Source organism: Notothenia coriiceps, unplaced genomic scaffold, assembly GCF_000735185.1.
Source record: "Notothenia coriiceps isolate Sejong01 unplaced genomic scaffold, NC01 NC01_scaffold00036518, whole genome shotgun sequence".
Taxonomy (NCBI): Eukaryota; Metazoa; Chordata; class Actinopteri; order Perciformes; family Nototheniidae; genus Notothenia; species Notothenia coriiceps.
Window position 1 is genome coordinate 363373 of NW_011369219.1, and position 15975 is coordinate 379347.

General features: G+C 39.2%; 2 protein-coding genes across 2 annotated transcripts in view; both read right to left on the reverse strand.

The window, feature by feature from the left end:
• Positions 1-2152, reverse strand: part of LOC104963997 (gamma-glutamylcyclotransferase) — a 6346-nt gene extending 4194 nt beyond the window's left edge. The window contains exons 1-4 of the mRNA XM_010792698.1: positions 1845-2152; positions 975-1239; positions 719-895; positions 560-569 (exon numbers count right to left, since the gene is read on the reverse strand). Coding sequence (XP_010791000.1) covers positions 560-569; positions 719-895; positions 975-1170 — 383 coding nt within the window. The 5' untranslated portion in view covers positions 1171-1239; positions 1845-2152. The remainder of the gene's footprint in view (positions 1-559; positions 570-718; positions 896-974; positions 1240-1844) is intronic.
• Positions 2153-3633: 1481 nt separating this feature from the next.
• LOC104963993 (tyrosine-protein kinase JAK2-like) lies at positions 3634-15750 on the reverse strand. Its single transcript, XM_010792694.1, has 16 exons — positions 15640-15750; positions 15009-15195; positions 13171-13295; positions 12855-12989; positions 12123-12210; positions 11143-11270; positions 10859-10997; positions 10397-10548; positions 9943-10093; positions 9355-9491; positions 8549-8738; positions 7506-7630; positions 7240-7412; positions 6593-6710; positions 4775-4888; positions 3634-4213 (listed from the first exon to the last, which is right to left on the reverse strand). The coding sequence occupies exons 1-16, from the start codon at positions 15748-15750 to the stop codon at positions 4106-4108; spliced, it is 2181 nt and encodes a 726-aa protein (XP_010790996.1). The 3' UTR covers positions 3634-4105.
• Between the last annotated feature and the right edge of the window lie 225 nt (positions 15751-15975).

The following is a 15975-nucleotide window of genomic DNA, read 5'->3' on the forward strand; positions in this document are numbered from 1 at the left end:
GCACTTATTGTAAGTCGCTTTGGATAAAAGCGTCAGCTAAATGCAATGTAATGTAATGTAGTTTATGTGGATAAATGTTTATGTGGCGTTAAAGGTGAGATATTATGTGTTAACAGTTCATTTATTGCTCCGCTACTCGGCTACTGGAAGTAGCATGTCTGTAGCGTTTCACAATAAGAGCATCGGCTGCCGCTTCCCGCCAACCGGAAGTGGAACGTTATTCATTAGCTGTAGCTTAACTTTGAATCTCTGTGTTGCCTGGTAAAGACTGTTTGACATTATATGTTAATGTGTTTATGATGATAAGAGAAGGGAGACATGTTGTATTATAGCTCGTCTAGATTATTATTTCTATAGGGTTTGGCATTATTATGTATATCATTTATGTATGCATAAGTTATATTGATTGTATTTTGTTTATTTTCCCTTGTAGGAAAAACCACACACGGACAAATATCTGTATCTCTGCCTAAATAAGTAAAGAAGTCAAGCCTCATCTTAGCTCCTCATTTCCTCTATTCTGGACCTTTGGACTTAAGTGGTGTTCTGGCCGACACACCTGGGTGAACCTAGTGATAGACAAAAAACTAGTGCCAACACTGAGTTATCTCTAATTCTCCACTACAATCTGAGACCTATAATATATGGATGAAAAACAGTATAATAGGGGACCTTTAAGTTTGATGTTCCCCTGACTAAAACTGACCAAACAAAGTACGTGAAAAGAGAGGAAATGCTTCGAGTGTGTTACCTTGCATGACGCCCATGGTGAGGTAGAGCCACGGCAGACTGAGGTCCAGAGAGGCCAGCAACATTCCAGAGGCTGACAGCAGACCTCCTAGTATGATGACCACCCTCTGAGAAAAACGTAGGGTAAGCACACTGGCCAATGGAGCTGAGAAGGAAATTAAAAACATTACTATAAGAACAATCTCGATTTAGAAACAACTAAAGACTGAGAGCCATGTCTTTACCTCCTAGGTGAAACATGCCGATCGTAGTGGAGGTGACCCATGAGGTAGTGCTGGTCATGACTTGAAAGTGACTCTGGATGTCGAGGAAGAAGAGGCCGAAGTTCTTGAGAACGGCAGCAGTGAGGCCCATGATAAAAAAGGCAGACATGACCACAACCCAGCCGTACCCCCCGTCAGGAGGTCTCCTGGAGTTCATCTTCAGCTCCTCTCTGCAGGCCGCTCTGCTGTCTGTGCTGAACGGTTGTAGTCCAACAATCAGATAAACCTAAGGGTTCGGTGATGTAAATGGGCATGCAAAACATTCATAGATACAAAAACTAGCAGCAGTTCGTAATTCTCAAGCATATTGAACATAGGACCTGTTAAACACCCGTTTATTTTGTTCTCAATTCAAATTAGAAGCAAAACCCTCAAGGTACTAAAAGTAGAAGAACCGGTCAGTTAGTAAAATGTCCCATACGTTGTCATACAGTATTTATCAATATTAGATTGCTAACAAAAGTTTAAATGAAACTACCTGGGTCATACTTCAACGTATGAGGCCCCAAACCACATGTGTTGGGAACTAGTCGCATGCCACTAGCTGTAAGATAAGTACAGTAAATAGAAGTATTTGGCGTTTCAGTATTCACACACACACACACACACACACACACACACACACACACACACACACACACACACACACACACACACACACACACACACACCAAAGTGTCCGTGCAATTAAACACACAGTTGGTATCATAATAATTCGTATTTTTTAGGAATTTATCTTTTCCTTTTTGCATTTTCTTCCAAGTTAAACTATTCTTGGCTCACAAATAACGCACAAATTATCAAACAAAGGATATTTAAATGTCTACTCACCGTTTCCCCTTGCTACAGTTCCACTGCTGGCATCCTCAGCATGTTGCAGCTTCAAACACGAGTCCAGCACCGTGAAGAGTTCAAACTCAGCTGACTTTAAAATGTCACTTCGCTCTTATTCTGAAGTTTAAGGTAAGCCCGTTAGAACCTATACAGTCTATGGTTAGAACATCACCCAGGCGAATGTAAAACTGATGATGTTTTAGTTATTATTTCCCCTTTTCTTCAACTTTTTCTAAGTCCATGCACGGTCCCGTTTCGTCCATGGTGGGGACTCGACTCGTTCACACAGCTGTAAGCTATAAGTGAATTAACGGACTCTACGTGCACCGGTGAAATGTCACCGATTTAGAAGAAGCTGCAGTTAATGCGCAGCGTACGCAACATCCGGTTTTCAAGAAAAAGTCTACAAATGTATATGCTGGACTGCTCAGAGGGATCATTTTCTTGAGTCTGAATTTAAAAACACACATCGGAGAAAGACCTGGCTACAGTAAATAGTATTACATTAACATTATTTCAAACAAGGCTAATGAAGAATGCCTTTGTACATTTAAATAATGCTAATCATCCGTTCACTAAGTTTACAGACATTGATATTTCTCAAGCTTTTTGTGAAATATCCCACACACTTTGGACAGTTCTGAGTTTTACTTTTTTGAAGCTTGTCATATTTAACCCTAAATCTTAGTTACATGATGATCCAGACACTGAAATATCTTATTAGATGTATTGTTCTTTATGAAATGTTTCAAATTACCATTGGCTACTTTTTTTGACAATAAACATTTGGGGAAATATATTTAGACATTTTTCTTATTTTACATAATGATAATCTTAGGAGGATAATAGGCCACCCCTTGTACAATAGGGACATGTCTTTTATATTATTTAAAAATGTAACTTCTCAAAATTCTGTAAACCAAAATGCACCTCAGGTACATTTAAGTTAAACTCTAAAGGTTATCGGGACATTTGATTGAAATCCTTCCAAGTGCACCTTTTAACCTCACGTCTCTGTTAAAGCAGGTACATCATGAGATGTGGTTAGTACATGCTGAACTATGGTGTTTGCGGACTACAGCTGAAGTTACACACATTTGTTTCACCTGAAATAAATCAAACGCTTTTGGAATGCTTAATATAATGTAATGTAATACAGTTTGCAGACTTTTTAAGATGCCACACTCAATTTACTAGATTACATTAAAATGTGTGTGGTACTAAATGAATGCTTTAGAATCTGCATGTGTATCGATAAACGTAAAGAAAATCTCTTCATTCAAACCCGTTCTATAAATACGGATATCATGTTTTTTCCCCTTAAATCTTATACTATACACTTTTGCAATTCAACATTAATTTATGCTGCAAAAAATGAGTTTCAAAGCGGTAGGTCACAAGAATTGACTTCGAATATATGAATTGAATTAATCTGTTTTTTTATTTTCACACCACCTCTGACAATGAAAACACAAATCACCTTTGTCTGTACTTCATTTAAACTGAAATCTTGCTGGGAGCTTAAATATAGTATTATTAACTATATTTCATTTTATAAAATTATAAAATTTTCTGGACATATGTACACAATTATACTGTAGGTATATACACAGATGCATAGAAAACACTCGATTTTATTAGACCATTTCTCTTCAGGTGAGGGGAAAGGGGGACGGCGAGAGCTAGCCCTGCTAGCTGTTTATATGGACACAACACACATACACTCTCTCTCTTTTACACACACACACACACACACACACACACACACACACACACACACACACACACACACACACACACACACACACACACACACACACACACACACACACACACACACACACACACACACAGAGAGAGAGAACTTGTTTGACACAAGCATCTCTAGCTTAAGGCCTGGCAATAGTCTACTCACAGTCTCCACAAACTCTTGAACTCTTTTTTTTTTTAAAAACACTTAATCTGACTAACATCACCTTCAACAGTACTTTGAACATTTCCATTCTGCTGCAAGCCCCAATGGCACTCCACTTTAGAAATGGGGATGGAGGGCCTTACTTAAAGGCACCTTGGCAGTAGTTTTTAAGCTGGTCCTAGTTTGGAACCACAGCTCTTCCAGTCACGAGCTGCTCTGCCACATACTGGCACTCCGCAGGAGGAGGACCTCATCATGGCCTTGTCCCTTTGCCACAAACATGGCAACAATGTTAAGAGTGACTCGGTTGAAGAGGAGCGGGCACTTTGGGTGATTTGTCAGTTTAAAACTCCTTACTGTCCCTGAACAGGTCGATGCGAAGGGCAAGCTCCTTGAAAGAAGGACGCAGGCTGGGGTCGTTGTCCCAGCACTCCTCTGTGATCTCGTGTATCTGAGAGAGAGAGCAAGAGGAGAGGGAACTGTCAGGGGAGTTGTTCTTGAGATGAGCAGACAACAATTTGACATTGGGTTGGGCCAGTGTGATTAGGAGCAAACTGGTTTCACGCCTCTGTATGATCGATTTCCCAAAGTAGTGTGCCTGTTTATCAAATGAAATGATTGAGGATTGAAACCGGTATGTGTGTTTGAATGTGTTTTGTTAAACACATTGCCCATTTATCCGTGTTGTTACGGTGTAAGGTGCTTTGAGAAGATGGTTATAGTTTAATTTTGGTAAAATACTACGCATTTGCCTTAACATTAAAAAAACACAATTCAATATATATGATATATTATATCCATGTGCCAATTTGCAGCCCTGGTCCCTGTTTAGGCTTTTATATTTAGGTTCAAACAACTAAACAAACAAATGTATCAAAAATAACAGATAAAAACAGCACTTGTGCATGCATATGCTCATTTACTCATATATATATAACATATAGGTAAAATAGTGTAACTATTTATGTTTATTTTACCTGAATATTTTCAGAAAGAAAATAGCAGCTCTTACCTCTGCGGGACACCCAAGGGGTTGAGGCAGCCGGCTGCCTGACTTGAGGAGCTCGATGAGGTGATAGACGATCAGCTGTCCCTGCTTGTCATTTCCCATCATGGACATAAAAACCTGAAGAGGAGAATAGTGACAGCCATGATGTAAACATATATTAAAATCTATCTGGTTCACAGAAAATAACTAGATTCGAACAGATAATAAAACTGACTCTAAATGTAAAAAGACAAATGTGATGCAATGAATAGTTGAGTAATAAACATGTTGTGATTAAGAGAAACTCAAAGCAAAACATGTGGAGCAACCCTGGCAGAGATATGTTATGATTGTCAACATTGCGAAATACAGCATGACGTCACTAAGGGAGTCACTTCACTTTGTGAAGTTCAGTGTGAAAAAGCGTGCATATTTAAGATTTCCCAAAAGTGTTGTTACTAATGCATGAATCACACTGGACGTCTGGCTCAGCTGGCTGAGAGCGGAAAGACTGTATCTACAGCACACAAAGACTGTGAGCTATTACATCTCAAGCATCTTTCAGCACCTGGAAAAGGGCCTGAACGTGTTCTATATACATGGTATTTTTATTATTATCATTATCACATAGAACACGTTCAGGTAGAGGAGGAACACGCCCCGGGCAGTCAGGCTATCACCCTGAAACCACACTGTAGGAAGTTGACAGACAGGCAGGTCTCCTCCTTGTGTTCTATGCACTGTATATGTTTAGTCTGCAGGTTTCCTAAATGTCTCTCTTCGAATATATTTTCTGACAAACGTTCTTGAGGGAAATATCAGAGTATTTGTCTTAAGAGCCTTCTAAATTATTCACACTATCCTCCCACTCTAAATAAAGGCATTTTGAAGTTGCTTCAAAATCATAGTACCAGTTAAGAGGCACCTTCACCTCGTTTTCTTCAGCTATTACCTTTTCCTTATTCATGCCTGAACTATTACTTATCTTTGTCCTTTTTATGTTTATAGTAATCAATCTTTTTTTTTTAACATACAACATGTGTTTTTGCCTTTGCACTTTGTGTGCGTGAATTGGTGAAATAAAGGAAGCAAAACAAAAATATAAAACATTATAATTGCAAACAGTGTCAGGTGTCTTATACACCTGCTTAAAACTATAGCTTGTCCTTTATAGTTACTATTCCAAACAGAAATAAGCCCTTTACCATAAGGTTCTTCAATAATTGGTTTCTGCAGTTGTCAATGCTCCTCTTTGCTATTATTCTTTTGTGGGGTTCCCCTTTCCTGTAGTGTGTTATAAAGATTTCTGTGCATGTAAATGGTCTGCAAAGGCACAAATCCCAAAGTTCCCTCCAGAGGGAGTTTTTCTCCCACACATTCCCTCCCCCCCACTTCCAGAAACTACGTAACACTCGTAACAGGGCTCGAATACATATTACGTGATTGTACGCTAAGGGGCGGGACATCTCTAAGCTGTTGACCAATCATAACAGAGCTGACCAGCCAAAAACATCAGAGACTGGGCTCAGACAGAGGGTGAAAAGAGGTGTTGTAGCACAGGCAGTATGAGAAAAAATAAATACTTTTTTTAACATTCAAGCATATAAGCATGTCAAAGTAACAGTTTGTCACAAAATACAAATCTCAAACCTGAAAAAGAGCATTATTGGGCCCCTTTAAAACAATCTTGGCACTGTGAATGTTTGAAAAAGGCTCCCAACTGTGCACATCATTTCTTTGTTTTCTACACTTTGTGGATGAAGCAGGGACAATAAACCAGTTGATCAGGCAGTGAAGAAGCCTGAGTGAGCATGCATGCGTGTCAGTGTGTTGAACACTTACTGCAGGAGGGCTGGAGTTCTTCTCGCTGTGGGTGAAGAGCTCATAAAGCACGACTCCAAAGCTCCAGACATCTGACGCCACAGAGAACTTGCTCTCTGTCAACGACTCAGGCGCATACCTGTGGAGTAGCACACTGTGTCACTCTCTGTTCTGCTTTCTCTTAAGAAACTTGTGAGTTTACACATTGATTTCAACAGTAGGACAGGTATTTTGGATCTTAAAACAGCGACCTCAATTGGATCTTTTAGAAGTAAATTAAATACCTATCTTTTTAATTTGGCTTAAAATGTGGGGCAATTGTACTTTTTTAGTAGTATCACTGTTCATGTTTTATTATTTTTATTGTTTTATGGTTCCAGTGATATAACTCTTTATACCTTGTTTTTAATTATGTTCCTCATTTGTTATTGTCATTTTCTTTCATACTCTGTAAAGCACTTTGGGCTGCGTCAAAGCATGAAAGGTGATCTATAAATACAGTTTATTATTATTAATATTTTACTTCAAAAGGAAACTCATAAATATATTCAACATATGAATATGAGAATTCCTAACTTGGATTATGACAATGTTTAATTTTCTAAGTAAAATCACATTTTCTTAAGTACAAGCACTCAAACAAAATGGGTAAATATAAAAATACAAACCAAAATATGGGACTCTCTCCTGGCTCTTTGACCATGTAGTACTCTTTGTCCAGAGGCAGAATTTTGGTAAGGCCGAAATCTCCGATCTTCACCCTCAGCTCACTCTCCACGAGGATATTTCGGGTTGCCAAGTCTCTGTGGATATACCGCTTACTGGACAGGTACTCCATACCCTGTAAACACAAAATAAAAATATGCTTTGCATCTGCAGCTCCAGTGGTCAGTGGTGCAATAAAGCACGGGACAAAGTGAGCAGAGGGACGTACCTTGCAGATCTGCGAGGTGTAATGCACGAGCTTCTTGTGGTTGATCCTCTCCTTATTTTTCAGGAGGTAATCTCGCAGACTTCCATAGGGCAGATATTCCATGACGAGACGGAGATTTCGTCGTCCTGAAAGAACCCAAAACAAAACTGTCTCACCCAGGAAACCCAGCAGCCACAAAGGCTTGACATTTGCGAAGATTTAACTGATTCAATTATTAAAACCATGGGACAACAAACACATTTTTTTGCTAATCAGTTGAAATGGTAAAAAACAAATAAACAGCATACAGGCAAGCTGATGTATTAGCTATAGCTACAGACAAGGATAAGGGCAGGCTGCAGCGTGTCATCCGCTCTGCAGAGAGGGTGATCGGCTGTAATCTGCCATCCCTCCACGACCTGCACGCCTCCAGGACCCTGAGACGGGCAGGGAAGATAGAGGCCGACCCCTCCCACCCTTGAAGCAACAGTTTGCCCCGCTCCCCTCCATCAGGACCAAAACCTCTCGCCACCAGAAAAGTTTCTTCCCCTCCGCTACCGGCATCATTAACAAGGCCGTGACCCCCACTGACACTGAATTTTATGCACCCCAGAAAAACATTATACACTACATGAATGCACAGCATACTAACAATATCTTATTTATTTTTAATATTGTAAATCCTGCACAACATGTTGCACGTTTCTGCTCCACACTACTTCTTTTTAAATCTGCACAGATTTTGAATATAGTATTTGTCATATTTTATTAAATATTTTACTGTACTCAGTTTGTCACATAATTATATTTCGTGTAGATTTAATTTTTTATTTGTTACAATAGTCTTACATTTTTTTTTAAATAGCTTTTATAATAGCATCGTTTTTTGTTACATATTCTTCTTTCTTTGTATGCACCATTTATACCAAAGCAAATTCCACATATGTGTAAATCTACTTTGTAATAAGCTGATTCTGATTCTATTACATGGCCAACCTGTGAAGAAAAGTGCGGCGAAAGTTAGATAACTTTGTAAATTTTTCATAACTCATGCCTCCCTGTACCTGCGCTGTAGCAGACTCCTTTGTACTTGACGATGTTCTCATGCTGCAGAGATTTCAGGATCTCGATCTCCCGCTCAAAGTCTCGTATGTGTTCTGCAGTGCTGTGCTGGAGTTTCTTCACGGCCACGACTTCTCCGGTGTTGTCCTGAAGCGGGTCATACCGACACATCTCCACGCTGCCAAAGTTACCCTTAAAGAAGAAGACCAACTTAAGTGAGCTGCCCTTTATTACTCATGTGTGTGATTTACCTTACCATTAAAGCACATCCAAACCATCTTCACTGGGCCATTTGTTGGCCCATTAATACATGTTAGGTGTTACATTCATACTATAATGAACATCCCCTGTTATACAACTAAAAGAAATGCAACGTCACATTGACAAAAAAGTGATTGATATTTTTACATTATGAAGAATCCTATGTTAGATATACCAGTAATTAAACCCTGTATTTAAAGAAAAATATCAACCTAATTTAACTGAAAATGTAAAAAATGGGACAAACTGTTCCTGCTTTCAGGGCTCAATACCTTCTGAGAAAATGCACATTAAAAATAATAAACACTAGAATATCAGATAGAAAACATATCGCCATCTAAACACCATACTGAGAAAGACATGTTGTTTTTCAGAATGTTTTTCATTGTGCATTCTCCATTAAGAGTTGTATTACTCATCCCTTAACCATGTAGCTCAAATTTAAGACAGAAGGTCATGACAACATAAAACAAAAACTGATCACAAGAGGACTAGGGGGTCACAAGTCTGACCTTGGGTTGATTTGTTGTTAAAAAGTTTTTTATACCTTGCCCAGTTGCTGCAGGAATATGAGGTGTCTCTCTTCAAACTGGGCCGGCTCCTGACTCTCAAAGCCCCCGGTGGACAAGCCGGAGCCCACCGTCCTGTTTGGCACGATGTCACTGTCCACAATCAACTCATAGTCTGGGGACACAAAGACAGAAACCATGTGCATTCAAGAGATAAGCAGACGGCTCAGAAATGAAGTAAATCAACATCTACAAGCTAAGCTATTCATGTATTGGACCAATCTCTTAATTAATTACGCAAAGATTAAAACAAGTTACATATCTAAACTTTTGTAGGAAAACCTTCCCAAAATGCTGACCTTGGAATACTTTCTCTGTTCCATTCCTCACCTATTTTCAATTGAAAGCTAATGAAGACAGGAGCCTTTTTACTGACATGTTCCTCAAGACACGTTGATAAGTGTGTGTGTGTGTGTGTGTGTGTGTGTGTGTGTGTGTGTGTGTGTGTGTGTGTGTGTGTGTGTGTGTGTGTGTGTGTGTGTGTGTGTGGGCAGGGGCTTTTGAGATTCCACCCTGGTGTGACCTAGATTCCCTGTGGTGACACCATTAGGGACGAAAGCACTAACCTGGTGTGAAAAGGCTGTGGAGGTCACGGATAACAGCGCGAAACGTGGGCCTGAACGCCGGCTCGTAGTCCATGCAGCTGGTGATCAGGTTGGCCAGCTCGGTCCACTTTGGAGCAGGGAGCTGGTGGTGATCCTCGTAGAACAGGGTTTTCTGTGATACCAAATGAAGGGTTTGTATTAGGTTGAGGCGATAGATAATGAACAATATGCAGATTATGATATGAAGTACACATACGCTAATCATATTGTATTTGTTCAAACAATACAAACAGATTTAATGAATTTGTGCACAATTGTGAGGTATCTAGAAATTCAGCCCCAATTGCATTTTAACACAGCTTTTTTTAAAGTAAGAGAAGAAAATAAATCTTGACATGACATACACAGTATAATACTCATTAACTATTCATACCTCAATACAGTGTATATTTTAGGTCACATTTCCCAGGCCCACCTTTGAGTTGTCCAGTGTTGCTAACGGTTTCTCCCCCCCGCTGCAGATCTCCCAGAGAGTGGTGCCAAAGCTCCACTTGTCTGCAGCCAGGCTCAGGCTGCCGGGGTCCTCCACACATTCAGGCGGCACCCAAGGGATCCTCTCTATCAGGACTGATCACAAACACAAACATTTAACACACCGTTAAATTCATAGTTTTCAAAATGTTCAGCCAAGGTCGATTCAGTTTGAATTTTTGAATTGCAGATCAGGGATGAAATACTCCTATTATTGAATAACACGATTCTTCTTTATTTAAATAGCATACCACGCTTATTTTACCTGTGTTTGCAAACACCACGCAAAATGTAGTAACCCAATGCAACCTGGATTGGAAGAAGGTACCAACTCATTGTTATAACACCCATTTAAAAAGCTGCCTCTTGCTGATTACAGTGTGGATAAGGATGGACATAGACTCACTTTCTCTGGGCAGAACATTGATGCTGATGCCAGGGTCACTCAGTTTGATGAAGGGGGGGTTCCCAGCCCGCCGGTCCTCCTCTCTGATCAGTAGAACATTCTTCGCACAGACATTCCCGTGGACAAGATGCTTTTCCTCCTGCAGGTTCAAAATGGGAAAGATTCAGATCAGTCTCTTAATAACTCCAATGAAACTATTAGTCAGGTTATTTTTGCAGCCATATATTTTATATTGCAGCTATAAAAACTACAGCAGTAATAAAAAAAAAATCAAAGAGTCCTACCAGGAAGTTCATGGCCCAGGCCAGCTGCTTCGCCACCTCCAGCTTCCACAGGATGTTTATGGAGTTCTTGTTCTTCTTCAGGTAGGTGTCCAGAGAACCAAACTTCACAAGTTCCTGCACCATGATATCTGAAAGAATTTTTTTTTCTGATGAGGTCAATCAAAGAAGTCTAATCTTAAGGATAATTGAGAATTTCAAAAATAATATTCCACTGACATAAATACTGATATTTAACGACTGAGTGTTTTTCATCTTTCCAGTTTGGAAAAAGAGTAAAGAGGGAAACATGTTGTGGTAAAATATTCTATTGTAATTAAACTGGAAATACAGTGCATGTCGATTACATCTTAGTTACCAAAGGTGCACACAGAAACTCGACAAAAAAGAAAAAGGGTCAAAGTAACACTAATAAAGAGAGAGTGGTCTTGTTCCATTTGCAATTTTTTTTAAACAACTATGTACAACTAATGCCACGGTGCAGGATGGATGTCTATATGATATTTATTTTTATATTTCATGTATTGTATGCAACTTTGACCTTTTAACCTCAGTTACTATAATTATTTCAATCTCAATCTGAGAAATGCTGGGTTCTTTACAAATCCTATAAAAACTTTAATTAATCAATGCCATTTGCCACTTTCAAAAAAGTAAACAGCGGCATCTTAATCAAAGTCAAACAGATGTATACAGCAGCAGCAGGAGTAGTGTGAGGTAAAGAGAGGAAGTCAGGTAAAATATTCTTGGGCAGGGTATCGTAATCTAGAATAGCCCTCCATGCCCATCGTTGTATCACTACTCTGAGCCTTGAACTTATAGACTGTTCAAAATTATAGCGAAGCATCATTAGACCATCATGTCCTATAGGCTTGCAATGTCAATCAAATGAATGGGTATTACTGTGCGCTCTGACTCAGGAAAAATGAGGCCATGCAGTGTGTTTCGACCAGGGAGAGAGTGTGTGTGTCAGGCTGGCTTACTTTCATCTCCGCAGACACAGACACCATAGTTAAGGATCAGGTGCTTATGGGACAACTGGCTTATCATGCTGGCAGCTTCAAAGAAAGACTGCAGGACAAAAACAACAACAGAGAATATAGAAAAAAGAATTATGTATGAGCCCATGAAAGAGAAAAGGAACACCAACAACAAATACAAATTGTTTTTATAATAAAAGAAGATGTTGACATTTCCTGTTTGATTTTTCAAACTCAGACTGCTGACACCTCATATCAACTTCTGAACAACTTTTCAAAACGGCTATTCAATTAGTCAACTATCACTCAGTGTTATTAAGAATTTTGAGGATTTTTGGAATCAATTTGTTGTCTATAAATGTCAGAAAATAGTGGAAAAGACAACAGCATACTATATGATAAAAACGGGTTCTTAAATATGAAAATTAAAACCAACAAATCCTGAAATTAGGGAGGCTCAATCCAGTGAACGTTTGACAAAATGACAATTAATTGGTTATGGTAAATTTAAACAGGCTAAATAAATTCATCGATTTATAATTTCAGCTCTAAACTGATCCAAGAGGCTGAATGCTAAACAACTTGCAGAAAAAACATTATGAGCCCATTCTTGAATTAAAAAGCAGATATTTCTCAGCCTCAATGCAAACTAAATCTGCCCAAACCAATCATATATTTGATTTATTTTAGTTTTCAGTAATAACCAAGGGTGGCTGCAAACAAAACGCCACAGACCTCAGAGTAGTTTCGGTGGGCCTGGTCCAGGACTTTCATGACAACTTCAGTTTGGTGCACGAGTCCATAATCTCCCACCTCTTTGCGGACCCCTTTGAATATCTTGGTAAATGTCCCTTGGCCGAGACTCTCCATCTGAAGGGAAGATCAATAAAGGCAGTTCTTAATGTTAACCTTTAACAGGTGATTATTGTGATTAATTCCAAGCTAGTGTTAGTAAAATGCGCAGAATAGTATAATATAGTACACAGTATAGCAATATGGTGCATTGTTGGATAGAAGAGGAAAACAGAGATATATGAACAACCAGGCTTACAAATTCAAGATCTTCTTTCCTGATCTTGTGAAACACCATCTGACTGATGTTTCGTCGATGTAGAGATGGAGACAGAGGCACTTCAGAGCCCTTGTTGCTTCTGCACACAAGGAGGCAAGACTTTTCTGTTGGTGGAGAGACAAAAAGAAAATTGTAAGAAAAAGATTTATGGCAATCGAAAGTTAAAAGTGATCTAACCAACAGAGAACCTTGAGAAACTAAAAGGTGAGTCAGAGATGGAGCGTTGGAAATGTTGTACACTCTGCATTTATTTCATCAATGTTTTCTGTGGAAATGGATCTGCAACGTTATTCGAATTACTAGATCAGACCAGTTTTGACTTAATTTCGCAAGCTCAAGGACTGAAGCACCTATGAGTCATCCTATTGATTGGTTTGAACTGGATGTGTGTACTCAATGTAAACGCTCTCCCTCCCTATTGACGAGTGTACTGACTTTACTTTCCTATAATATTATGGTTCCCTAAATGAGCTTTAACTTTCAAATCATGGCAGTTAATTATTGGTTTTTTCCATCTGTATTCAGCAGCATTTGATCGCGGGAGGTCTTCCATTAGTTAAACCCACTTTAATTACCATGATTCATATTGCATTATAAAACGGACAAGTCAAATCAAGCAATCTGATTGGTTCTTAGCCGTGATATGCTGAGCATATACGGGTAGAATTGTAGTTACTTTTCACAACAAGTCAGTATCCCTCCGCGTCTGAGAAATACTGTATACAGTTGGGCTGAAAAGCAAACTGGGACAAGAAAGCAGCGGAGAAGTAACGGGGCAAAAACCCTCCTTTTTACGCAGCGGTCCAGACATAGACATCAGACGGCAAAACATATTCAGTGTGCAGTTCCTTTGGCATCAGGGCAGGGATATCTACATACTTTCCAAGGTTTGACATAATGAATTGTGCTACTTTTAAAGCAAGCAACGATGTTTTCAAATCTGTAATCAAAAAGGTCCGCAAAAACACTATCAACCAATCGTATTGCTTGATTTGACTTGTCCGTTTTATAAATATAAATTTCTTCCGTTACGAAACAAACTTACAAAGCATAAGATAAAAACATTTAAGATTAACTCCGACCTCCGGGGGGGTCTTACTATGGAGGAGTGGATTGAGGAGTGCCTATTTCCAGAAAAAAAAAGCACCTAAACGACGACATGCAGAGCTACGTGAAGAGCAGGTAGACCAACTGGAAAAGTACCACCATTCAAAAGCTTTCTGATGCGGGTCTTGAAACAAAGCAGAGAAATTATGAGCGTTAGTGGCCACAGGTGCGAAAGCTCTCTCCAGAGCTACTGGAAGCCCAATCTCGGGGACCGGAGAAAGTGGAGCAATATTCTCGCCACGCCAAGCAACAGCCTAGAACAACCTCAACCTATACAAATAACCACGTAAGCCTTTCTACTGATGCTGGACAGTTTGTCAGTGGGTGCACAATAAACGGCAACATACAAATGAATGTAAACAAATAGCCAAATAATGGATCAACGCTCTCTGTCTAATATGTTCGCTAGCTGTTAGTTTTGTTGCATAGCAACCACCTCGCACTGTTGTTTTGTGCAGAAGGCAACGGAGGGACTATTTTATTTTGAACATCATTATTTACCAATAATATTTAAATTTAAATAACTACTTAAATTAGAGTGTGTATTTTTCTTTCATATTGCCACACTTGGTAACCGTTTTATAAAAGCAATAGCTCAAGTATATAATGGCTTAATGTTTGACTTTACACAAAAGCACGCACATAGCCATTGCTAAAGTTTCCTATCCCTCTTAAAAACATACTGTATCAAACCAGTCTGCTAGTTTTACCTTTGGATTTAGGTGGACAGCACTTGCTGAATTGGAAAATGACGCTGTCAGAGCGCACAGTTTCCTTTTGGTAGCAGCTGAGAAGCTCCTGCAAGCTGCTGAAGTTTCTTTTTGTTCCACTGAGGTTAAACTCCCTGCTGTCAGACCTGGTTATCTGGCAGTGCTTGTATTCTACAGCGTCGTACACCTATGGGAGCAGAAACAAAGAAGTGCAAAGACTTTCAGTTTAAGAGTGGGCAATACAACAACACAGAGTCTGATTTGGAGCAAGTTGAATGAAAACAGTTAAGTTGGCACATAAATGAGGTCAGATTCTTATGCCAATGTTTAAAACGGCAATAACACTGGATAGTAATAGATAAACAAGCCAGTGTTGCTTCTATATTTCCGGCAACAAGATGAAATACATCCCAGGTGGTGTTTGCGTCATTAAATTGAGGAGGTTGCGTTTTGGACACTATTCCATCATCTGTGTGAGCATGACCATAGTTTACTTATTAAGTATACCATCCATCTTTTTGTTCCATTTGTCACAATATAACATTAAACACTGAGAAGTTTGAAACCTAACTCCCAAAAGACATGTGAAAATCAGCAACAACAGCAAAAATAATACAAAAATGATGCCTACCTCAACAGGGAAAGTCAGAAAATACTTGTTGAAATCTTTAGGGCTACACCTCAAAATGTACAACCCTCGCTTGTTCCCACACCTCTGAAGCCGGTTCATCGCCAACTCCATTCTGCAACAGTTACACAAAGAAAAAGAGAAGAGTTAGAGCATGTTGTTAACCTGCATCGCCAGAGAGAAATACAGCATCACCTGGTAAGATGCATCAAAAATACTTCATTTACATTTTGGCAGCAGGAGGGTGAATAAAGTAAAAATATATATATAATGTAATATAAATAATACAAGTATATTTAGCAGCTGTGTCATTTCACCAAGTCTCATCTCTGTGGACCC

Excerpts from the sequence above, each read along its gene's own strand:
- LOC104963993 (XM_010792694.1), bottom strand. The coding sequence starts at position 15,750 with ATGGAGTTGGCGATGAACCGGCTTCAGAGGTGTGGGAACAAGCGAGGG. Across the intron at positions 10,549-10,858 it reads CAATGTTCTGCCCAGAGAAA|TCCTGATAGAGAGGATCCCT; the intron begins GTGAGTCTATGT and ends GTTTGTGATCAG. Across the intron at positions 10,094-10,396 it reads CAACACTGGACAACTCAAAG|AAAACCCTGTTCTACGAGGA; the intron begins GTGGGCCTGGGA and ends TTGGTATCACAG.